Source organism: Varroa destructor, unplaced genomic scaffold, assembly GCF_002443255.2.
Source record: "Varroa destructor unplaced genomic scaffold, Vdes_3.0 BEIS01000002.1, whole genome shotgun sequence".
NCBI classification, from domain to species: Eukaryota; Metazoa; Arthropoda; class Arachnida; order Mesostigmata; family Varroidae; genus Varroa; species Varroa destructor.
Window position 1 is genome coordinate 41,667,796 of NW_019211455.1, and position 24,761 is coordinate 41,692,556.

General features: G+C 39.9%; 1 protein-coding gene and 1 long non-coding RNA gene across 6 annotated transcripts in view; both read right to left on the reverse strand.

Annotated features, from left to right (window-relative positions):
• Positions 1–3,071, reverse strand: part of LOC147757822 (uncharacterized) — a 7,256-nt gene extending 4,185 nt beyond the window's left edge. Inside the window, exon 1 of the long non-coding RNA XR_015321805.1 lies at positions 2,818–3,071. This is a non-coding gene — a long non-coding RNA (uncharacterized LOC147757822). The remainder of the gene's footprint in view (positions 1–2,817) is intronic.
• Positions 3,072–6,133: 3,062 nt separating this feature from the next.
• Positions 6,134–24,746, reverse strand: LOC111244297 (protein 5NUC-like). 5 transcript variants are annotated; one of them, XM_086980899.1, is made up of 10 exons: positions 24,606–24,746; positions 13,376–13,644; positions 13,057–13,194; positions 12,298–12,528; positions 11,768–11,951; positions 11,173–11,376; positions 10,778–10,985; positions 8,326–8,549; positions 7,721–7,924; positions 6,134–7,269 (listed from the first exon to the last, which is right to left on the reverse strand). In XM_086980899.1, exons 2-10 carry the CDS (start codon positions 13,592–13,594, stop codon positions 7,049–7,051), a joined length of 1,833 nt encoding a protein of 610 aa, XP_086837025.1. In that variant the 5' UTR covers positions 13,595–13,644; positions 24,606–24,746; the 3' UTR covers positions 6,134–7,048. The 5 variants fall into 5 exon arrangements, with proteins under 5 accessions (XP_086837025.1, XP_086837022.1, XP_086837024.1 ...); XM_086980896.1 differs by lacking the exon at positions 24,606–24,746 and adding an exon at positions 23,936–24,585; XM_086980898.1 differs by lacking the exon at positions 24,606–24,746 and adding an exon at positions 19,027–19,189.
• Between the last annotated feature and the right edge of the window lie 15 nt (positions 24,747–24,761).

The following is a 24,761-nucleotide window of genomic DNA, read 5'->3' on the forward strand; positions in this document are numbered from 1 at the left end:
ATATAGATAGATAGATATATATATGATTAATTTTTGGTAATCTTAACTATTTTGTTATACAACTGGCGTTCTTGTGAGCTAGTTTCTAAGATAACTTGAAGGCAGATTGAAATACTCCAGTAGCGTTTAGGGTACGATTAATCATATATTTATATGTGTCTAATTGCTAAAATACAAGTCGGAATTCGAGTATTTTCATGCAAAAAATGAGTCTCCTTCTAGAATTAAAAGCTTATAATTTTTGCCCGACATAGATGGTTTGCATTATTGGTGACTTCTTTGCGGCTTCTGACAAACTCAGGGGAAAATTTCCATAAGATTTATGAAAGTCAGTGGAATTAGTGCTATCCACGGCGATCGGTCCGCGCCTGTTAAATACTCTATCTAACATTTATAGATGTAACGGGCTGATTGTGCTTATAGCAGAGATAGCGTCTAATCGCAACCAGCAACTTCGTGGTTGCTATAACTTGATAACTCCTTCCGCAATATAATTTGAACACAGTTTTTTATGCAGCACAATTTTTATAGAGACATGTATTTGATGATATGTCAGCGCGGACGGTGTATTTGTAAATGCTAATACGGCCTTTTTTCAAATGTAAAAAATAAATAAGAAGCTTCTGCTTTCGGTTTACGAGCAACGAAATAAAAGCGCTTTATGGGAAACGTAAAGTTTGTCCACTGGATGCAAAAGTCTTTGCCTAATCGGTTTCGTCCTCCGCCAACCCTTTTCAGGATGCCACTCTAGCTACCCATAAAGAATCAACCCAATCCAGGCGCCCTAAAGAATTGTTTTCGGTCAGACAAGCCCGCGGACCTAAGCTTCTAATACTATAGTAAATTAACGGTCGCTCTGAAGAGCAGATTATCAACTGTCAATTGGCTCGTCCAGACAAGTCACAAGGGTTAGCGGCATTGAGATTTTGTGCGTCCCCTTGCTTGAACTTTTTGGCCATTTTGAGCTTTTCCATTTTTGAGACTTTCAGTTAGCTAGCGGCCGAAAGTTTTATTTCGCGGGAGTTTTTGTGTACCGCGTATTTGAGAAACACTTGTGAGAAAAAAGTTCACATTTGATATACGGTTCAGTTATAAAAAGCTACTTGTTTAAAAAAAAATTAGTATTTCAAAAAGGACCCGTGATTTAGCTAAAAATCAGAGCTATAACCCTGTAATCGTGCTAAATGACGGTTGTATCTAGTAACATGACCACCAAGAATAACAGGGAAAAGTGTTGATGAAATATTCGTTTCTTCGATAGTTTCAGAAAGAACGCAGAAGGAAAAGTCTGGGCATCATTTTGTATTTATGTTCATTGGCGCCCCATTGAAAATGTCTTTAAGACCAGGTCAGTGCGGAAAATGGTGAGACGAAATTAGCATGGGTGGGAGGGCTCAATCGCTTGAAAGAGTTATATACTTTGTAATATTATTTGACCATTCGTATCATTTCAGTCCTTCCCTGGGTCGGCCGTTTCGAATTCGAAGCCCATACACGTTACTCCTTCTAGCGCAAATCAGGACTTTTCGCGGTTAAAAATAACATTTCGTTGGCGTATCGTCGATAGCTTCCTATATACAGCTGAAAAAGCAGCGTTTTATTAAAATTATAGCGGATATAGGCAGAAATTGCTTTCATTTTCTATTGGCTCTACTATAGCAATGGTTAAGCGTGACTAAATCATTTTCATAAAATCTAAGGAATAAATTTATAAATTATTTGCTGGCATCCGAGCTAAGGTTCGATAAATTGGTACGCGAAATAGTCCCACCGGTAGAAACCAACACACGAATCTACACTGCAGAGAACGAGAAAAGCCTAGAAATTTTATCTTGGTACAGTTAATTGATTCATAAAAATCAAACTTTGGCTACCATATTGAATATCACGTGTGCGTTGACGAGGCAATCCTTTCCGAAGAGGACCGATTGAAGTTACAGAAGACGAAAAGCAATTTTCTGCGATGGTCGCGAAGTATGGGACTGCCAGTGTCGGCCCATAAAAGACGTTGTTTATTTATAAGCCAAGGATTCTAAACATCTCTATCAAGCGGATGTAGTGAAAATAGCGAGAATTGATCTTGCGGAAGATTCTAGAGTCCTTTCTATTGCTCCTTTAAATTTTAATCAACCTGTTGATTACGTTGTTGATTGGTGTGCATAATCGCACATGTAGGTTTTACTTTATGATCTCCTGTGTATACGAGTCTTCTGAGGACATTAGACGGTTTGGTCAATTTGGGGAAATACCTACGATAGATTAGATGTACTAGACGTAATCTCAAAACAGGTAATCTCCATTTGATTATTATGAAAAGCCGACCTCAGGGCACTGTCTAAATAGATTATTAAACGTGAATAAAGCCATTGAGAGAACTAAAAAGCTTTACAATGAATAGAGTTTATGAGAAGTTTTATCAAATACGGTAGAACCTGCAAAGCGGTCTAAAAATAACCAGAGAAAGCAGTGACAGCTTTGTTTGCCTCGAATTGAAAGAAGGGAATTGATTTAAGATCCCCTTTTGCATTTCGTAGAGGAGATCGAAATATCAAAAATGGTAGTACGTAAGGAATCGTAACTACATGAACTGACGTAATCCAACATTCACCTTTTCTGCACATTTTTATGTTTTTCAAATAAATACAAAAAGCCTATTTTGCAGTTATTCCCTATTTATAAAAGCACGCCCGCGCTTGGACGAATATGAAACTGCCGCCATTTTTTAGCAATTTCAAAATCGTGCTCGTTTTAATGCATGCATTAAAAATGGTAATTTTTCGGCAATTCAATGTATGTTCCAGATCTAAGAAAACTTACATATATATACAGATGACTGTTAAAAATAACCGATGCCACAGAAAACATTATGTCGATGTACTTATCAAAGGCTCTTCTATTATTTAGCCTAACCGGGCTCACTACGATTAACTAACTTTCGAAAAACATCAAGTACGCATACGCATTGCGTCGGCTCACAAAATGGGGTTATACGAGCCATCAGTAGTGCACATCGGGTACTGGTGATTTTTAGCGAGGGAATTAGCCATTCAACAAAGCTAAACGGAAGATGCTTTTCCTCATAGACATGATTGTGATTCTGGTGAGAAAAGACGACGCTTGATAACATTTTACTGCGATGTTAAGTAGCTTAGGAAGGTCAAATATTATATATTATTAATCTATTATAGGTTCGTACAAAGTCTGACTGCGTAATGCGAAGCCTTGTTTTGAGCGACATTGTTGTTGCATCGATGGGTTGTGTTTCGTTTGAAAAGTAAAAAGGAACAGTAACCACAATAACGTGGCCACCATTTACGAAAATCAACCAGGACGTATTCAGATTCATTATTGTGATTTCGTTATGATGGAATGATACGTTATGCCAATGGAACCGTAAAAAAATTCCTTTCAAAGGCAACTCTCTGTGACACGTTGTTGACAATTGCGATATGTGGTATGACAATACGTGCTTTAGTCCAACATGACATAAATACATCCCTGTCCTGCCAAGCTTTATTGCGTTCTAGCATCGCTCATTTCGGTTTGCCCGTTGAATTGGCATCGATGACTTCCTGTTCTAGTTATGCTCTAAATGTACTGACGTATATAGCTTCAATACTAGCCATGTAATAAAATACAACACAAAGGCCTTTATATTCCTTTATATATATAGGCCTTCCATTCAGATTGTTTTCGAGCTCATAATGTTAAGTCAGGCGACTGGTGGTACACAAACTTTTGACCCTTAATTGTTCAACAAAACCCGAATCTTACTAAATTTCTGATGCGTATACATCTAAAAAAATCTGTATGTTTTATAATATTGAAATTTAAAATGAACGTTCTTTTTTTTTGGGAAAACGTAATGTCCCGTATAAGCTCTGTGCCGCATTGCCTCAGTTATATATACATCGCGTATCCCTTCTAAGCTCAGACATACATTGTCGGTCGTTTATCATAGCAGGCTTTGAATCTGTTGTTTTTAGTAGCATAAAAAAAGCCAGTTATTTTTAAAATAGGATAATAAACTCATCATGGTAAAAAAAATGGGTGTCGTTTTTGCAATTTAAACGGGGATCACCATTTATACAGTCTTTCCATGAAAAACGAATTCTCGCTAAGATTATAAATTTCTTTTTTCAAGAAGCCCGAGTGGTTCAAAAAAACGTTTTCAAAAAAAATGAAAAGGAATTTTTCATACAGAAGCCAGTGGGCTGTTTTATTGCCCATTGAGTTCTTCCGGATTTTTAAACCGTGTCGTCTGCTACCAGCTCGCATTTCGATGCCGCTGAATTTTTGTATGTAGCGAATTAAAGCAACGTTTGAACTAGCCTATATTCAGCAATACTGCTCGATGCACGATTATTGCTGAAAAGTATTAAGCCGTTACAAGCGAATTCTGCGAACTTTGAAGTTGAGTTAAATCTTCAACTATACGCTGTCAGCAAATGACATTTGGAAAACTAGCGAACGAAACTCTAGTCTCCTAAGAACTGCTGAGTGAAAATCAGTCGAAATAACTTTAGGAAAAACGAGGCCGTTTTTTAGTTAGAAAACATCTTTTGTTTCGGAAACCAATGATTAGCGGTAACGTTTTTGTTCCTCGAAGGTCACAACGCTGTGGAAATTTATCTATGCCCTTTGTGAAGGCCTTACGCAAGGAGGCCTTTAGTGAAGGTACAATACACAGTGCGTGACTGATGTAAATGGTTTGTAAGTGGTGAAGACCAGCGAAAAGGTAATTAGATGTCAATTCTTATCCCAAAGAGCAGAACGAACTCTCACAATCAGGGGGGTAAAAACCCGTCAGTCAAAACTGGCAGTTCACATCTAACGTGTTACATAGTTATCTCTTAGATATTAAAAATGCGGCAACTGAGTAGAAAAATAGACCCTTCGTGTTCAAATCCATGCCAGTTGGAAATGCGTCTCGTCCACTCCACGAGTTATGCGCAGAACTTTAATCAACGAAAAACCCGCCTGAAGCGTATGGCCCCTATAGACGAGGTATAGTTTAATCTCTACCGTTAACCAATGAGCGACCAGACTAAGGACGACGTCGCCCTGGATAGATATAAACTTATGGGACAGTCTCGAGTAAGTTTGGACGCAAAGTGATGGCACCACTTGCAATGGACATCAGAGACGTCTGCTTATGTAAGATATTTGCCGAATGTCAAACAATAAATATAACCCGCTGTCTCGAGTAAAGAGATTCATAGACTATCGGTACGGCAATTTAAAACACGTAGTCTGTTGCGAAGCCTCCGGTTGTATGTCTAACCTTAGCTTTAGTTTGCTTAGTCTCTCGACCTAAGTGATCTGTGTGATTACGGGGTTTTCTATGCCTTATAAAGAGCAATCCCTGGACAAGCACATTCCACTATCAATGTACTTAAAAAAAAATAGAAAAATTTTATATGGTAGGACGAATGGCTGGTGTATGGCTATTTAGAAGCTGCCAAAACGCTGGGACAAATGTGTAAAGAATAAAACGAGTACCATTAACATATTAAAAAATCACTATTCTAGCCCAATCTTATGTTGGTTAAAAGTGATTCATTTGTATGTCAGCCGGATTCGCTTGTAACAGCCGAGTATATTTATCTACAGGATATTCTGAAAATGGCTAGTGAGTGATTTAGGCCCGCGACATTTTAGGCAAATCCTAGAAAATCGTTAAAATAACTATTTTTGCTAAAACCTTAAGAAATTTTTCAAAAATCCATTTAGGCGACTTTAGCACGTTCGCTCAGACAATCTCCGAAGACTTTGTTTTCATCAACAAATTTTAGAAAAGCAAAAATAAGAAATTCACAAATTTGACGAGCTAAAAAAGAACGATCGTTAAAAAATATTCTGTGCAGCGAGGAGCCTATGAGAAAATTTCTTTGGCTGCCGATATATGCCGTGGATGGCACGACGCTCACCTGAAGACCTTCATAATCTAATCCCACACAATTCCAGCTAAGCATTAGTAAACGATTTACATTTTTAACCTGAAAAACAAACGACACTGCATGAACAAGCCTCATTTACACCAGTCCATCAGTATGAAACTGTTCGTTATAAGACTCTGATCCTAATGTTCAAAGACGTTCTTATTAACTAACAGTAAAATACATAGAGTAGATTCAGTTTTGACATCGTCTTTTGACAAATTTTATTCAGTTTCCGTAACACAGGCGTGGTAGAACACCCAGGGCCGTGCTCCGACCACTGCGACATTATGCATTATTATTTTGATCACTTTTTTATTACTTTTCTATAGATTTTCGTTCAACAACGCCTTCATCTACAGAGATGCGCTTGTCTGGGTTAGGTAGAGGGCACGATCCGAGTCGTTGTCCTTCATTTCTGCAACGAACTCTTGAAAGGTGATAACCATTGATTAGCACCGACATGACGTACGTGTGCCCGTTGTACAATTGAAATCCCTATTTTAAGTATTCACGTGACAACCCACAGGGGATCCAAGAAAAGAAACACAAGTCACAAAATAAAAGGGTTTAGACGAATAAAGTAGAAAACAGACAAATTACAATTTATGATGACTTCGTTTAGATAATATGATAACTGTCACTGTAGTTTATCAAGATAATGGTGGAAATCATAATGATAATCTAAATTCGAATTAGAGCGATCCAGTCGAGTCGGAACACAAATTCAAGCGGAACCTCTTTTCTCTGCAATGGATTTCTGCAATGAATCCGCTATTTTTTTGCGCACTATATACCGTCACGTACAACCAAGATGGTCGGAGAAAAAATATGCGTTACAGTAATCGGCTATCAGCGATCCAATTTAAATCGATACGCCTGCAGTGGTCCGGCGTTCCCCAAAGTCTTCAATAGTACTATAACACATGTGTATGTACGCACGAGTGATAATGATCCTTTGATGTCATACGAGATATTGAAAGCTAGCGCCTTTCGATGACGCTGCAGGTCAATGAATAGATAGTTGGCGCCATGATCTCCTGACGACTAGTTCGCTGACAGTACGAAATCGGCGATAGAGAACAGCTCGCTTAACGGAGCAGCATTAACTACACCGTCATCATGTATGAGTACCGAAAGCAGACGATCAACAAGCTGACGAGTGTGAAGTGGAAAACGTGTCCTAACATCAATCGCTGTGAAACCGCTGGGCTTGTGTTACAACTGTCGCTGTCGGGGCTTGTAATGATCTGGAGGCGTCCGTCAGTCGTGGCGTACACCGGAGAATTTCGCTCGAAGTAAACCTTGGCGAGGTCCGTATCCTTGACGTCTGGGGGAGAGAAATAGATCAAATAACAAATGTAGAATCACGGCAGATCGAGTCGGAAGAGAATATCGAAACGTATCTGTTTGGGCGGGCATGCTAACGTCGATGAAAGTAAGATACGGGCCCTACCTAAGCACAATTCAAGCCTTGTCATCAAAGTGCACCTTAGGAATGCGAAAAGTTTTTGCCTAGCATTTATAAGCACCCTCGATACATGTGTACGTTCATATTTAACATTTAGGTATAGCGATTTGGGCTAACATCGAACACAAAGTAGCCACGATCGATTTAAGCGTCCTATACTACTAGACAGAATTCAATAAATGTCATTTTTTTTTTTTTATCACAGCTGTCGCGTCAAGTACCTCGTTGACAGCGGCCCCCACTGAGTTTGTTAGCTAGTGATTTAGCCCCATTCAAGCCAATGAACAAAAAGAACTTTTTCTAGACTTACCACATGTTTCGATTTTGTTACTGGGTACGTCGCTAAAGTTGTGTTTATCGCCGCCCATAGCGATATAATCGGTCATCGCTACGCGATATGTGCGCTGCGGGTCGAGCGGCTGCCATTCAGGTAAATCGCACGAATTGCATAAGATCTCTATTGAACGTACTCGTTGAAACGGTGGTTGAGTGACATCGGCAACGATGCGCGCTCCTGTAGTATTCGGATATAGAAATTAGAAAATTAATTAATGGAGCATATAGGTAGGTCGATGTTCCTTCAAGGAATGTCGGAGGAGAATCGGTGCGTGCCCTCAAAGTATTTAATAGACAACAGTTTCTAATATGGTTAGTTACTATATAGCGCAAACGGGTCCAGCCAATCGTACGACTATTCATGTACTTTTCTTTATGGGAACTTCATTTTAACGACCAATTACCAATTGTGATGTTCTAAAGTAAACACACCCTGCTAGCTGCTAAGCCCATGAGTTTATAGTTCGAAAAAAGCGTATGTCCTCATAAGAACGTTCTCTATAAATATCCCTATCAATTTATGTGTACTACATATTAGCAATTAGATAACTAAAATACGGTTAAAAAAAGTTTACTTACCTGATGCATGCAAGAAGCCCCCGTAACTTACAAGGCGTCGAATGTCGTATCTGTGTAAGCCTGTTTCGAACATCTTCTTAACTTGAACTCCAGTAAGTGGGAGGATGCAAATGGGGTTCGCGAACGGGTATACGGTGACTATGTCTCCAAAGGTTACGTTACCTTTAGAAATTGATCCCCGAATTCCACCTCCGTTTACAACCGCCATATCGATGGGATTCCATCTGTTATTCGAAGGACAAGCTTGATTTTAGAATTGGCTTACTGGCGTTATTCCTGAATCTTGGAAAAGAAACGTGGATGGTATCGAGACAGTGGACTCGATTTCGCTGTCGTATGCAGTTTTAGGCATTGGATTCACTGGCACCCGATTCGAACTAAGAGATATTCAGGATGACCACTGTCGATTACATGATTTTTCGAACTAGTATAGAAGAAGGTTATTGAGATTCTTCCTGTACACCCGGAAAAGAACCAGTTAGCCTTCACAAGCTGGTAGCGAATTGTTTCATGGTGAAGGGTCAACAGTCCGGGGTAGTTCTTATAGACAGTACCAAACGCAAACTTGAATTAGCAGTAAAACTACGAATCAACACATAAGACGCCACCGTTATAAAGATGGCCGACGGTATCAACAAATACGCATGAAATCACAAAAGATCTCGCAATGGACACCTGAAGTGTGCACCGTCAGACTGACCTTCAGTCTATAAAGGTCAGAGGAAAAGTTCCTAATGGACAAATAATCAGTACAACGAAGTTTTCGATGTTTCGACATGTACCGTACGTGCCCCGCAGAATCTCCTTCACCGAATCTCCTTCCTGGAAAGCCGAGAAACTACTTTTTTGTTAGCCATCAAGTACGCGGGCAAAAGCAATCCTTGTAGATCATCATTAACATGGGTTCATAGCGGAGGTTGACCCTGAATCGATTGTCATCGGTCGACCGATGTCATTGGTAACTGCAGACCAAGAATTAGTTAATGACTCGAAAACCCACTTTCTCGGAATAGAAACGTATGGTTCTCTGCTTCAAGTCGAGCATGTTTCTTCAAGAAACATCAAGAGAGAACCAAGTTGATTAAATGTAATCCGAGCAATAGCTCCAGCTATGAATGAAGAAAAGGAATTAGGCTTGGGATACTTGATTTAAACGGCCGCTGATCATTGGCCAACTCTGATCAAAGGAAAAAAACCAATTGAAGGCCGTTTGTTTCTTTTTCTGCCATCAGTCGGGTATAGGCTGGCATCTTGTACATCATAACCCTACCGGGACCGCAATTTTTGTTTTGTACCTTACTGATGAGATGGCATAGTCCTCGTCTACCTCACCGCGTACGCTACTTGGAGCTTCGCATCTGACGGTGCCGCCTTGTCTCGGAAAGCGAACTATTAACATGCTTCCACACGATCTACTTTTTCAAGCATTTCACTTCAGGCCAATGGCGATGAAGAGAACTTCCGTTCACCTGCGATCTAAATTTTGGATGGAAGGCTCTGTAAAGCACAACTTTTGTCTAGTAAGCCTCAAGGTTATGGCAGTCGTTCTATTTGAGACCTAAAAACATTGGATATTCCTGCGCGGAAATTTTGCAGAAGGGTTCGAAGCGATTCCGAATAAAACTCAGCACTAATTCAAAAAGGGATTTTATAGACGTCGCGTCGATGAACGCGAGACAGGAAACTTTCAGCATGGAGGTGCTGAAATTATGGCATAGATGGGATTGAACCCTTTTCGAAACACTTGGAGAGATCCCTGAGCGTCAAAAATTTAATATATATATATATATATATATATATATATATATATATATATATACAAGAAAGCTAATCTATATGAGTAAACGTAACTGAATGTCAACCGCTGAGTGGCAACAGAAACCACGAAATGTCCAATTGTGAAAATTGTTAAGACAGTTTGTTAAGAAAATTGTTAAGTACAGTAAATGAAATTAGTGAGATTTATTATATTATGAGATTTTGAACCAAAGACGAATTTCGGTAAACACCATTGAGATAGTTCATGGCATGAATATGTTAGCATATAGGAAACTAGACTGTAATGCGAAGCTCGAGCTTGTTGCCAACGATCTAGGACTTCATCAAATAGAAAAACAGCATAGGATTAGGTTTAACGGGATCACCAGGCGTATGATGACCTACTTATAGAATATTTTAGCGGACAGAGACCGGCTAGCGAAGATTTCCCTTTAACTATTTGCATTCAGTTTACGGCAAATGAAATTGCTACTTGATTATAAAACAGGATCCCAGGTAATCTTTACTGTGCTGACCCAAATATAAACCGCACATCATATCCTACATCTGATACTCTAAATCTTCCGGTCAATGTATTTCCCTTTTCCCCGGTCTATATTCGGCCCAATACTAGCTTCACTATAAAGCGCTCGCCTCTTTTTGACTAAATGTATTGCAATGTATTATACCGTACTTTTTCGTGTTTTGTGAAGAACTGTTGTAGTTCGCCAGAATGAAGTGCTGCATGACAGCATCAGCCAGAAGATTACTGAGAGCGCACTCACTGAAGCGGCAGTCTTCTTTATCGCCCGATAACACCACCAAACTGTAGCCCACATAGACGTTAGCTTCTGCATTAATCACGGCGCGTTTCTGTTCCAGAAACTTCTCGACTTTGGGGTCTGCCGATTTATGATTGACGTTACCAACACCGATGGAGTGATCGATTAGTTAACGCTCAGTTAAATAAACGTTATGTGACATCAAAGCTATATATAATACAACAGACCGTCACTTAAAACTATCGTGAATGCTGCTCTTGCTACTATCACTGCGCACTACAGACCTTTGCGAAACGTTGCCCCTCACCTTTATCGATGCTGCTATCGAGCAAGAGCGGAGCATTGCCCTGCCACGAACGAACTTGGCCGGTAGCCAAGTCAAAAGTTACGTTGATGTATCCGAGATATTTGCCCAGCCAGAAGTCTTGAACAACCAGTGCCCGAGTCTTGTCCTTTCGTGTTACTACCGTAGGGTACGGGCCCTTCACTGGATCATTGGTGCCTTGGTCAACTGTATAAAGAATAATATAAGACGTTAAAAAATAGTTAAATTCAAATATACGCGTTAAAAGATTGACCCGATCAGAGGAAGTTTCACTCTAGGTCCGAATCGAAAGACTCACTAGGATGATTTTCTGTCTTTCACAGAAATACATATCGCAACACATGTTGAGCTGGCCCAGAATAAGAATAAACACGCCGAGAAACGATCTTCTGTTTCTAGTTTCGAAAGCATTAATATCTGCTAGAAACTTTTGAACGATTCTATTAGATTAGGTTGAATCTACTATAATTTGCTAAATTATGCAAGATACCTTTTCGTCTAGCAGAATAACCCATAGATAAAAAAAAAAAAAAAGTCATACAAAGCTTTCATTACGAAGCCTTCATTTGATATCTACCTGAGGACAGGTATGTGTGAGAGTGACCTCCGACAACAACACTCACAAGTGGAACCTTTTCAGCTATCTCCTGATCCTTTACGTAGCCGGAGTGACCTGTTACAATGATGATGCTGACGTTTTGCTTGCGGAGTTTTTCAGCCTCGTGCGAAATACACTCGATTTCATCCGTAAATTTAATGTCCTTACCTGGTTGTTAACGTTAGGCGGAGGATCGTAGTTGATTAGTATATTTCTAAGATAAACATTTCGGGTTTTTTGTTCGATCCTACCGTTAAGTGTTGCTTGATATGTGTTTTCTATCTATGGTTCAGTTAGTTCACCACAATGGTTTTGCTTATTTGTCTAATGGGAGTATCATTTTTATCTTAGCCTTTAGAAATCGTTTCGTGGAAACCACAACAACCGTTGTTATTAGGTACGGATCGTTTTGAGACTCTGGCGAGAAGAATCGTAGGATCTTTTAATATTTACCGAACAGACGCTCCAAACGTGTGAGCATCATGATCATGGTTTCTTGCCACTCGAACCTTACCGGGATTCGACAAGAAGACCGTGTCCGGTGTAATAAATCCAATAACGCCGATTTTTACCCCGGATCTCTCCAATACGATTGACGGCCGCGGTTGATAAGCCTTCAAGAGACGATCATTGCTAAAGTCGATATTGCAGCCAAGGATCGGAGTTGAGATGTTCGCGGCGCGTTTGAGCAGTGGCAAAACACCAGCGGAACCGTCGTCGAACTCGTGATTACCAAGGGTCTATCAGCAGGGCCGTATCAGCAAGTCAAGCGTAAGCATAAATAAATTTCAGTTTATCTACGCATAAGGTCGTTACTGATCTGTCAAATAAGGGTCCATTTCTTGTTTGATAGATCTACTCGATTGATGTCTGCTAAAAAAAGAATACAGCAGCAAGTGCCAGCTATAGGGATTGCTGTGCAAGATGAGTGGCTACAAAGCCAAGGGTGCACACCTTACTCTCACTTACGAAAACTCTTCAGGTGCCGAAAACGGCACCCCTAGTCAAATGTCGGCCGAGAAAAATCCTTCAAGTTAAGGATCATTTGCTTAACGCTAGGATAAAGTCGTGATGTAATGCATAGGTATAGTTGCAGGATTATGGAGCACAGGATGTCTTCTGCTGAATAGCACAAATACCCATAGACTGTCGAACTGCTTCATTAATTATCTAGGCGCTGCGGATTAAAATGTTGGATAAAACAACGGCTATTAGCATTCATCCGGTCATAAAGTTCTATATATTATATATATTTATCGATGGATTACCATGGCATCGTGTCTGATAATCTCGATTGTATCAGCAATAATCTCGCCTTTGAGCATGTAGAACCACATGGTGCCTTGATAATAGTCACCTGCGTTTAGAAAGATCGTGTTCGGGTTGTTGTTCCGAATTTCATCAACCTGAAATAGTCGTGACCAGGAGCCACCTCGAATTAGCACGTTTCGTTACGGAAAACAACATGAAGCCTGTTCCATTGATGGGATGACACCTATCGATCGCGTGATCTTTTAGTTTTCCACTATGTTTTTTATAGTCAGCATAGAAAAAAAGTCTAGCATTATAAAATTGAATAAACCATACCATAAATTTTTGTCTAGCAATTCCACCGTAGCATTGGTTCTGCGTTTCGTCGAGATTACATCGGCTTCCCTTTGCATCAAATTCGTCGATACGAGCGTGAACATCATTTGTGTGCAGAATGGTTAAAGTGAATTCCTTGGCAGCTACCGTCTTCAATATGGCAGCCGATAACACCAGAACCAACGAGAGCTGGCTGACATCTCGACTTAGGCCACTCATTTTGACAACGCCTTGTCAGTAGAGCCTACCGAAGAAAAATTTGGAAAAAGCTGAAAAAAAAAACAGGATAAGCTAAGTCAGTACGTTGCAGGCTGGTCTAGCATTTAAAGTGTGTGACTTTAGGTACGCGTATGACTTGTGGTACGAACGTATGAAAATGCGCGCTTCTTGTATACCTTACACGAACGTATCCATGGTGTACTGCAGAGATTGTCGCATCTAGAAACAGCCACCTCGAAGCGCGAAATTTGAATATGAACCTAACTTAATAGAAAACTGCCGTGCGATCTGATTAGACGAATTAAGCTCCATTTTGAAATTCAGCTAGGGTAACTGTAGATGTACTAACTGTACTGTAACTTCCGGATTTCACCCGTCCTCCTAGCTTATTCCTTCAATGCGTTTGTGATTATATACCTTAGATACAACGAAAAGTATCGTTCATCTTCGTACAGTAAATTATGCATAGTTTACGGCAAGCCCTAAATAAATCCTATTCACTAACAGCAAGTGAACGGGTGGAACAGTGGCGTTAAAAACACATGCGCTACGTTGCAACACTGTCATAATAACGGAACAGTGTTTGTTGTAAAAAACAACCCTTCTAGGTTCGAAACCGGGAGCCAGCAAATGTACGATTAATTTTTTCGTGTTTGAATAAACCACCAGCCACTAAAGTCTCGCTTAATTGAGACAGCGACACCGAATATAATCCGAATAATATTAATCTGCAAAATCTACAATGCCTAACCAAAGCATCCTCTTTTCTAGTTTCAAGAAGGGAAATATTACCATGCAACATAAAACGACACCAGCTAAAAGACAATATAAGCCAAGACTCGGATACCTCACGAGAGAAGCACAAACACACAAAAGCTAACGGACGCAGTCTTTGTTAACCGATAGCTTCAACAATACGCATCCGTTTCATTAGAGAACTTTCGGAACACGTATCCCGTCACTGTAAAATCGCTAATGAGGGTAACTCGGAAGGTAAAAACAGAGTTATGTGAGAAAAAAAAACAATGGTCAACAAAGCCGTAAAAAGCTATTGTAAATTCGATTTTGTTGCTGATAAGGCCGAACTCTCTAACAAAGAGATTAACAACTGGCGATAATCTTGAAACTGTGAAACCTGTTCTACGTGTCCGGCTGGACCTGCAGCAAATACTGGAGGCCCACGATCATTCCCTACGCATAGATATCAGGACCAGTTTAGATTCAATTTCATTGATGTTACACCAATATATACGTTGAATCAGGAGCACACCAGTATCGTCATGACCATAATTTTTCTGCAAAATTTAATAGTAATCATGTATTACGAAGGCAACGGTAACAAGATCGTTTATCTATTTAGTCGTGAGTATAACGAATCACTGATTCTTTGATGTGAGGTTTAACACGGGAACATTCCTTTTAAAACCAACATTCGAGTACTTCAATTATCAGTAATTAACTATCCGCTCTTCTTAATTAACTAAGGAAACTGTAAAAATCGAGAATCTAGTTCCTATTCCAACCCTTTGGCCGTCAAATAGTAATTAATTATACTATGAAATACTTTCGGACGTATCGGACAGGGACTGAAGCGAAAATGCTAACACTCGAGGGAAGTCTAACCTATAAAAATTGATTATAAAATATATCTTTTGTGGTGCGTGCTTGTATCGATGTGAGGCTGCGTAGGCATATGCTACTTCGAAACCAGCAAGACCTTTAACATCAACCTTTGATTGAGCATATGATCATGAGATTATACCGCCCATGAGAGCAGCCCCAAGATAGAAGCAAAAACGACCAATAGTTTTTTTTTGTGACTACGTTCAGCACTGTTCAAACATTCAAAAGCTTCCTTAAAAATGCTCACGCTGTTTACGGCCCTTAACGCTTATTCGGGCTTTGTAGATAAAATTTTCTGGGGCAGAATTGTAACAATTCTGCCCCAGAAAATGCTTTCGACCTAAACGATAGATAGCGTCTTTTTGGCGAAGTCATTCTCCCAATGAAACTTTAGAACAATTCGAAATAACCGTAAATCTGAAACCATCTTCCCAGTTTTACCTGAGCTCACTGTCGTATCTAGCCAATAATTAACATTTAAGTTATATACGATTGGATGTAATAAGAGGAGTAATATTTATTATGCACGACGTCCATTACTAGTTATTCGATGTAATTTATATACGGAGAAAAAAAATTCTGCCAAATTTACGCCGTTTATTTGAATTTTGTCCGCATCGGAGATGAACTTCCACCTGAACTAACCGAAAATATCGGCAATAAAATACCATTGTATCGCGTGTGTATTGTGTCTCACCGAAACGATCGCATAGGTAACATTTCAGCTCAGAATCGATGGCGTAAGGCTACTTTGATCGAGGTTTCAATACTGTTTGCCTAACATTTATTAACGTAATTAATACAGATGCTTGAATGTTGGCAACGCCTCGTCACGAAACAGCAGAGGCCTTAATGAGTGTTACCTTACAGTTGTCCTAGTATTTAGTACGCTCTTGGTATGGTTTAGAGGTTGCCTGAGAATGTTTTATTAACACCTTCCCATACCAAGTTAACGTTAAGGTTCGATATCCCCTTGGTATTGATTGAGAAAGGGCCACGAGCCAACTGACCTCTAGCACAGACACTGCTGGAGAGGAGACACGCTATTCATCGTAAAGTTACACCTAAATTGATGCCAAATAAAGAGGAACAAAAAGAAATAGAATTGTTCTCAAAACCTCTCAACAGGAAAGGAAGCGCGGCTAATGAACGAGGTATATAGCTGTGAGATTCAGTACTTCGCGGCACCGCATTTCGCAGGGATAATTGCCTCCTTTCTTTGAGGCATAGATGCAGTTTTCCCTTTCTTAGCTAGAGTAACTAGATTTTTCCATGAAGATCTCGAACATTTGTTATTTCTTGTCCTTCCCGGGTCTGTCCTTTTGATTCCTTTACAATTTTTTCAGGCTTTCTTTACGGAATTAAGAATTGACACCAGACTACGCATTCATTCGAACGCTAGTGGCAGCGAGTGACCTGGAAATACTTCCAGCTCGCTGACATCATGAGGGCATTATCATCGTCACAGAGGTAGTATCTTGATCTCGATAATCTCTTGATGTTCCTGCTGCACTAGCGCTACCCTAACAAAATGCATCATCCCAATGTCTTTTCCAGATATCATAGGTTATGATGTAACCTTTTTATGTAACTTTTGATGGACGTTTGATTTTCGGTATGACGCAACTTGCATTGGCCAATACGCCTAAGGACATGATAAATGCTTTCCTTTTTCTTTCTCAGTATCTCGAAACGAGAATCGTATGAAAAACGACACCCTCTCCCTATTTTCAACGGCCCAGCTCTCGACTGGGATTGTCTGACTTGACAACTAGCTTGTTTCATTCGAGAATTCAACTGAGGTTTCTTAACAGGATTGCTGCCTTCAAATCCAGCCTCTTTAGCTCAACCTTGTCTGGAAGACAGACGAGATGAAACTATCTTTTTGGTGTTCATAAATAATCATACGATTGTTCTGCTTTGTACTACCCTTTTTCGATTGATAATACAGATTATACCCAATAGTAAGAGATTTCCTTCAATTTTTAAGCAACATTGCCAATTGTACACCACTAAACATAAAACATTTCAGCAATCCTGCGTTATTTGCGCACATTTGTTTTATGACACAATCTGTTAATTAGTGTTTTCTGCCCTTTGGTAATATCTCTACCTCTTCTCGTTTCGATCCTTAACGTACAGAAACACGTAAGCACACAGAAAATCACCAACGTTCCAATGACCTAGACTAACTAAAACTCCACCACTTACTACTTCGACGCTGATACGCGTCACGTTAGATGAAACGTGCCCGTTGTACGTAGTACGAGATAAAATATAATTGCTGGACTCACTGAGGCGCCGTCACAACAAGACGCCTGCGATCGCTGAGATACGATGTATCACTCTTCGAGATTTATCGTTTGTTAGAACGTAGACCGAATATGTCTTGCTCGACATGTAAGGCACGAGTGTTAAATATGATAGTGCCGAAATCACTTTGAGAATATCTCTTCAGTGCTGCACAATTGACTTTAAAAATTCAAGCTGCCTGCTTGACTGAATTTATTTGAATTGTGTTTGTACCTTGCAGGCCACCTCTGCGTACGCATTCCTCTGTCTCGACCTCCATTTTAAAAGGCCTATCTATTCGTTTTACTATTGACTCGTATGCGTCAATACGAGAAACCTTTAGTGGTCATAATACACATGGATGTCCGGTACTCTCTCAGGGGTGTAGAAACTATGGTTTGCGCATAAAGCTTAATTTCGTTTCTCGTTTACTTCCCCACTGTCGCCCATTAAGAAAATTTTTATGAAATACACATTTAGTGTATTCCTTTAACCTGCTATTAACATATGAGAAAGGTTCCGGACTTCGTACCGTCCTAGTTAAACACTTCTGCTTCATACGACTGATGGCCTGTCCCTAATACAAACCTACATCATTTGCTACTTATCTATCGACATACACTTGTCGCAATCGACGTCCAAAAAATTTACTGTTAGCATTTCTTCCGCTTGCATAATGGCTATTGACACACTTTTTGCCTCCAGCTTGATGCTAGATAAAACTATTACATGAGGAAATGTGCGACGTGGTCATAACGAGAAAGGCTGCAAAAAGGGCTTTTGTCCAGAGTTCGGAAAGCCGTCGCTGCCTCTCCCACTGCTAACCTCGTTTTTAAGAACCCCAGATGATCCTTCACGAAACATCCTCATTACCACACGTCACTCAAGCCCTTCCGTTTTAATCTATCATCGCTGCCTTTGTTAATTTATGCCACGTTGACAGAGCCATGTTTTTAGCCTATATTTTTTGTCTCTCTGATAGTATTGACCCCACACGTCTATGCGATGATAATTTATACCCATTACGCAAAACGGGGTGGGGCAGAAGTCCCTTGATAGTTGAGAAAATTGCACATGACAGCCTAGTAGCACGGGACTAAAATTTAGCACAAATAAATGTAATGTGAGACGACCTTTGCCCTAATATATATATATGCGTATATGTTTGTGTATCTATCGATATAACGATCCTGGCAAAGGGATTTTTCCTAATTGTAGATATTCTCCATCCAAAGGCGCTTTTCTATGATGAAACGATTGCGAGAGCCTTTTTCACTTTCGATGAGTTTAGAAGCTTATACTCGAAACACCTTTTCATTCATACCACGTGCCATAACTCCACTAACCTCCCAGTTTTAATATGATTTTAATTTGGTCACTTTTATGGTTCACTATTTTAAAAAAACAGGCACACCGTTGTAAGTAATATTTCAACCAGGTTTGAAGTACTACCAAAATCAGGCCCGTACCAAGGCCCAGACACTCGAAGTCTAAGGTTACGCGGACGAGAGTATTACCATAGCAGACGAAGATCTTTTTGAAACGTAGTTGAGGCTTTTAAAGAGGTTAACCACTAATACGTTTCAATCAAACTACAATCCCTAGATTTCACTTGCTTCTAACTTATTTTGTTTCATCAGCGCAAACACAGCTGAACGCTACCACCGCAACATCTCTCAAAGTTTACTTCTACAGCTGAAATCTCGTTTTTTTTCATTCTATTACGAGTTTACTAGTTTACCGAACGCACCCATGAAAGGTTCAATCTAACCTCATTTGACCCTGCGGGACAATTGTTTTATGGAGTGGCCAACGGTGATACTGTGCATAAAACACGAAACATTCCTGGGTTAATGACTTAAGTAGCGAAAGACGCTCGTAATTCTTTTCTGGCCGTTCCATCGATTATCGCCCGTCTATGAAAGGTTTTCTTAAATCTAGATAATTCACTCACTCAGTGGTTATGTCATTGGGTAACTGTAAAGAGTCGCTCAATCGACGAATGACTATCTTTATCAGCCACATGACATGATTATATTTATAGAGGCTGGCTAAGCCTCGACCGCTCTTATCTTCTCACATCTCACAGCAACAGTAAATGCATCATGTCCATGATATAAGCTTTAGGCTGGGGATCGTTTTTGGTCAGTGGTTTTGTAAGGCGCTGGACCTGATGCCGTTCGAAGCTATCCTTAGCGGTAGAGTTTTCATCTAAGCAGAGGAGAACATAACAGATTCAGAGCCGGGCCTAGCAATGCTTAACTAAGCCATTATCGGGCTATTAAGAACTCGAAACATTTATTTAAGCCTGCCAACACAAGTCCATCATTTTCTCATACTGGTGGAAAATCTACGAGATTTGAGTTTTTTTTTTTTTTTTTTTACTCACACCAGCACTGCTTTTGCCTACTCTGCTGATGTTTCTATGTATAGCCAATCACGTCTGTCCAGCTATCTCTACGTCACTCGCGCGTAAGCTCTGCTCGCCGATGTCGACTCATCATTACGATCGTTAGCGCTCTACGCAGCTGACGACTTAACTGGGACATTCGATTAATCTCCATTGCTAAACTCATTTTCTGCCTATCGTTCCTATCGATTTGCCCTTCTCGTTGTTGCCTCCTTTGAATTCTGGCTGTTGACACACCCTGTTAATCTCATCGCAGTTCGGACTCTTCCTTCGTCTACATTAGCCCTCTAGCGCTATCTTCCTCGTAACAGCCGATAGGTTTATGGATATATATATATATATATATATATATATATATATATATATAGACGGTTTCCATCTGCGAGAAGTCCAAGCAGCTTCCAATCCAACAGCAGCAGCAGCAGCAGTACATACGTATCAATACTACCGTTGGTTGTAAATATATCTTCCGCATTGGACGCGGCAGGTGGGTATTTCTCTCCTCGCAGACCGACATGTCCGATGATCATGCTCTTTAAAACGTGAATTTTTTGTGCATGATCCGAAGAAGTTTTATTCCTCTGGAAGAAGATTTCCCTTCTTCACTTTTAATCCAATTTTTTTTAAAGCGGTCATCTTTGTAGAGGCAGCGTAGGTGCAAGGCGTAAGTTGTAAACTAATTCTAATAGGCATAATTATTCTAGTTGCTGTAACAACTACTATTTTCCAGGTTTTGACAGTACGAGATTTCCATAATCTCAACCTGCTTGGAAGATGTCGACGATAGAGAGTAGAGTAGAGTATGGTATAGAAGTACTAGATAGGCTTAGCGCGTTCTTTTTTTTTTCACGCAACAAATTAAAATTCGCAATACATTTTGATCTACTTGTCAAATGCCAACCTTTCTATTTAGCCTCAAAAGGCCGACTTGGTAATCATCCTATACACAGTATTCTGGAGGCAAAAACACCGAGTAGGATCCGTAGACGTTTCTAAAAATATATAGATTAATATATTTAGTTAATTTAGCCATGGCATTTATTTATGACCACTTAAAATTGTTCTATTTGTGCGAAACAGTTAAGCACTGTCTTAAAAACGGTGCAAGCATCGTTCAACTATCTAAATGGCCATGTTAAAACGTGGCCATTTAGATTCGCCGATATGACCTTTGACGAGTGCTATAAAGAAGCACAGCGAAGAAGCCTCAAGCGATCCCAATTTGCCCCCCAGTGATCATACAGTTGGACACATAGTTACCTGTGGCCCAGAAAAAATGTACGTTTTTTTATTTTTTGCGCTTGATCAGGGAACGGATAGATGTTCGCCTGAACACTTATCTTGTCATATAAACAAGATAATCTCACGCTAATAGAAGTGTTTCGTGAGTGGCATAACAGCTCAATGACAAATAATCCAATTAAACCGCCTTAGTGTAGATTTCATAATTTTAGTTTGCTTTCAAGGGGGCTCCCCCCAACAAATTGTAGGCAATATCACCAATACAATAAGGCGTTCTCAGTTTAGTAATCATCGCCTGCGGCAAGGTGAACCCCCAACACAGCTGCTATTGATATGAATCTAACGGGTCTATTGTGAGATAATAAAACAGTGAGACGGTTATAGCCGGTCATAACACAGTTTATTATAATTATATCCTTTCAGAACCTATGTGTTCTGAAACGGGGTCGGCATTCGAGCGTTTTCAGTAATAGAAAATAGATTCTAGTCAGAGATAGGACCTAAATAAATAATACAGGAACCAAATCATCATCATCATCGTTATGACAATACTGACTTGAATTGGAGACGCTTGATGCGCTGGCGTTAGTTTATCGTCGACTTAGGTCTGTTCTCGGTGATCCCGTACCTTCTGCGCCTATTTAAGGTCGATTCTACGCAGACGGAAAATTATAATATGAGAACGTATCTGATAGAACTACACACTCATACAGTACACTGCAACGTAGTACTTTCATGGGCATATACGCTGCACAGTCTGTATAAACAGCATATAGGTATACGTAGTTGATATTAACAAAAATGTCCACCATCGTTCTTCAATAAGTTTAACTATCAATAATGGGCGATTCAACAAAAGGGCTTTGATAGGGCAGCTTTTACGCTGTGAACCTTCGCAATGCTTCAGACGGGGACAAGCGGCGACTGTAAACAGATTTATCAAAGCCATGAATACGTTTGTACCTATTGATTGCACTAGACATTTACGCTCTGATTTGGGTGGCTCCCGACCAGACCCCCTGTATCTATTAGCCCTACAGTCTGTTAGTTACAACATTTCTTCGTGTCATGCCAATTGTTACCACGATACCGTTATCATTACCAAGTCATTCTGTTATTTCTGCCACAAAGGAAACACTACTCTGTTATAATTGAATAAATACTATAACAGCAAATTGTCACCTTGAGCGAGGCTCAGGCCAGTTGATCAGTGGCATTATAAAATGTAATATTAGTTTGTTTACCGTTACATAGAAATTAAACAGCCCCATGGGTTTTATGTGACCGTTATGACTCTTCGAATTTCAGTAGAAGCTAACGGATGTTTAACACAGTCCTCAGTTTAATAGATAGATGTTGAAACGCAATCCTCAAACGCTATCGTGATTCGTTGTATAGTAAAGCGACCAGAAAAAAACGCTTTGACGTTTCCAGACAGGCAAATATTTGCCCCTACATAATTTATTTTGGGCCTTTTTCAGAATAAGCCCCAAAAATTAATTTAGTCCTTTCGATAATAATCCGATTCTCTAATAGCAATAGCCGATCTGTGCTAACCATTCGAAATGAACGCTGAGGGTGCTTTCACTGTGCACCTTCGATACATTGTAACCAATATCCACTATGCGAGGAGTAACATGAGGTGTTCTATCTGCACGTAATTGCGTATGCAAAAGTTGTACGTCAATAATGATAATTTTAATTGCAACCACGTGATACTACTTTCTCTACAACGTGTGAAAATAGAGACAGAGTAGAATCATTGTTACGTCAATCAGTCGTCTAGCTACACTGCTGTCCCTACGCCAGCAATCTATTCATACGCTGAAGTAACTTACTGCCGTATTAAAAGTTACGATATTTATAGCCGGTAGTCGGCATGCTGACTACCCATCGTTCCCTTTAAAGTCAGTGAAAAGTTAGCCGTTACGAGCCTCACGTATCATTTCAAGTAATTGAACTGTAGTCTATTTTGTCGCAGCGTGCAAACGGAATATAAGCGTACGCCGTACGGGAATCTATGGGAACAGACAACGGACGTGCGATTAGTGAGCAGCTTCGGTATCGCTTATAATCAGCGGGCAGTTAATTTTTTTCCTCTCTCGATATAAGAAACACTAACTTTTAGTTCTTACACCAAGATAGTTTCTACAGTCATATTAATAATAGTCGATCTATCAGGGTGGCCCAATGGGGCCTTTTTCGACGCCCGTTTGCTTTCATTGATTGCAGAATTCGCGCGTAGAAATTTATTTATTGAGCTAATTATTCCGAGTCATAACAAAATAGCATTACTTAATTGAGGTCGCAGTTGAGGATTGTTCACTACCGACATCAGAATATGTAAGGATATGTAGACCAGCTGTTCAATGTTTAGCGTTCGTGCTGAGTAACGCTTGGTACAAAGACATTGGGCTATTAAAAAGAAAATTTAAATACTAGCTGGACGTATTGCAAGATCTGTCGCTTTTCTTCTCCGATAGATGTCGCTTCAGCAGCTCACCATCTTGGCAGTAGTCACATTCTTTATTCAACAGTAATTACTTTAAAGGCAGCTTACTTTGTCTTGAATTTTCCAAAATATTATAGTATACGCTTTTCAAGATAACTCTGTTACCTTAAAGTGTATGTAGGTTAGAGGGCTAGGAATCATATATGTAGTTATCTTGGGTCTGCTTGTCCAATAGTCCGTATAACAAAAAAAGCATTTTTGCTCAAGCAGTAATCAACTCAAGAAAGTCCTATTATATAAAGAAGAAAAAAAAAGACCTTACCGTTTATCGTGTTAGGATCGGCGATCGTCTAGGAGAAGTACACCATATTCAACCCCGGTATCCGAGCAGATGATCGTTTACCATAGAGATATTATTGTTAACGATCCGAAAATCATTGAGATTGTCTACGTCGTAGAGTTTCTGTACCGGAGTCACTCATACATTTAGTTGTACTCTAGACTGTACACATTGTACCTTCACTCTTATTCCAAGAACGATTTATGTTCTTGCCAAATAACAATAATGATCAAAAAATTAGTCTTGCGTCATTTCGCTACGCGTTTTTTTGGTTTCTAAAGTCGTCCTACTCTCCTATGTAAAACGTAGAAAATTCACAGGGCGTCAGATCCGCGCACCTTTGTTCAGAGCTCCTCTAGTAACCAGTAAGCACTACGTATTCAGCCAAGACTTCTCACAATTTAATACAAATCAAGACGCCCTTTCAGTCGCAGTGTCTAAATTTGAACTCGCCGTAGTCGAACACTTACACAAAACCATGTATCACGTTTGTTAACATTATGTATCCACTGGGAAAGCACGCTCTAGTATATGTGATCGTAGGAAAACTTTCTCCCAGTACACAGTCTACGAAAAAATCCTAACATAAAGATATAGTCGTTCGTTAATCAACAGAATTGTACCAAAATATATTGGTACGGTTCGTCCTTACCAGCGGCACGAGATGGTTCGAATAAGCCTTTCTCTTGCTGGATCAGTCGAGGCGGCATAGGGTCGCCTGGTGCACCGCACTTATAACAGCTCGGAAGCTTTTCGGCAACATGGTGCCACTGGGATCGCTATACCGACGCTTCGAATCGGTGTGCCA

What these genes read in the sequence shown, in the direction of transcription:
- LOC111244297 (XM_086980899.1), bottom strand. Translation starts at nt 13,594, where the DNA reads ATGAGTGGCCTAAGTCGAGATGTCAGCCAGCTCTCGTTGGTTCTGGTG. An exon ending in TCTTGTCGAATCCCGGTAAG is followed by an intron (nt 11,952 to 12,297) that starts GTTCGAGTGGCA and finishes CAACCAGGTAAG; the next exon opens with GACATTAAATTTACGGATGA. An exon ending in TCTTCACAAAACACGAAAAA is followed by an intron (nt 8,550 to 10,777) that starts GTACGGTATAAT and finishes TTCGAATAACAG; the next exon opens with ATGGAATCCCATCGATATGG.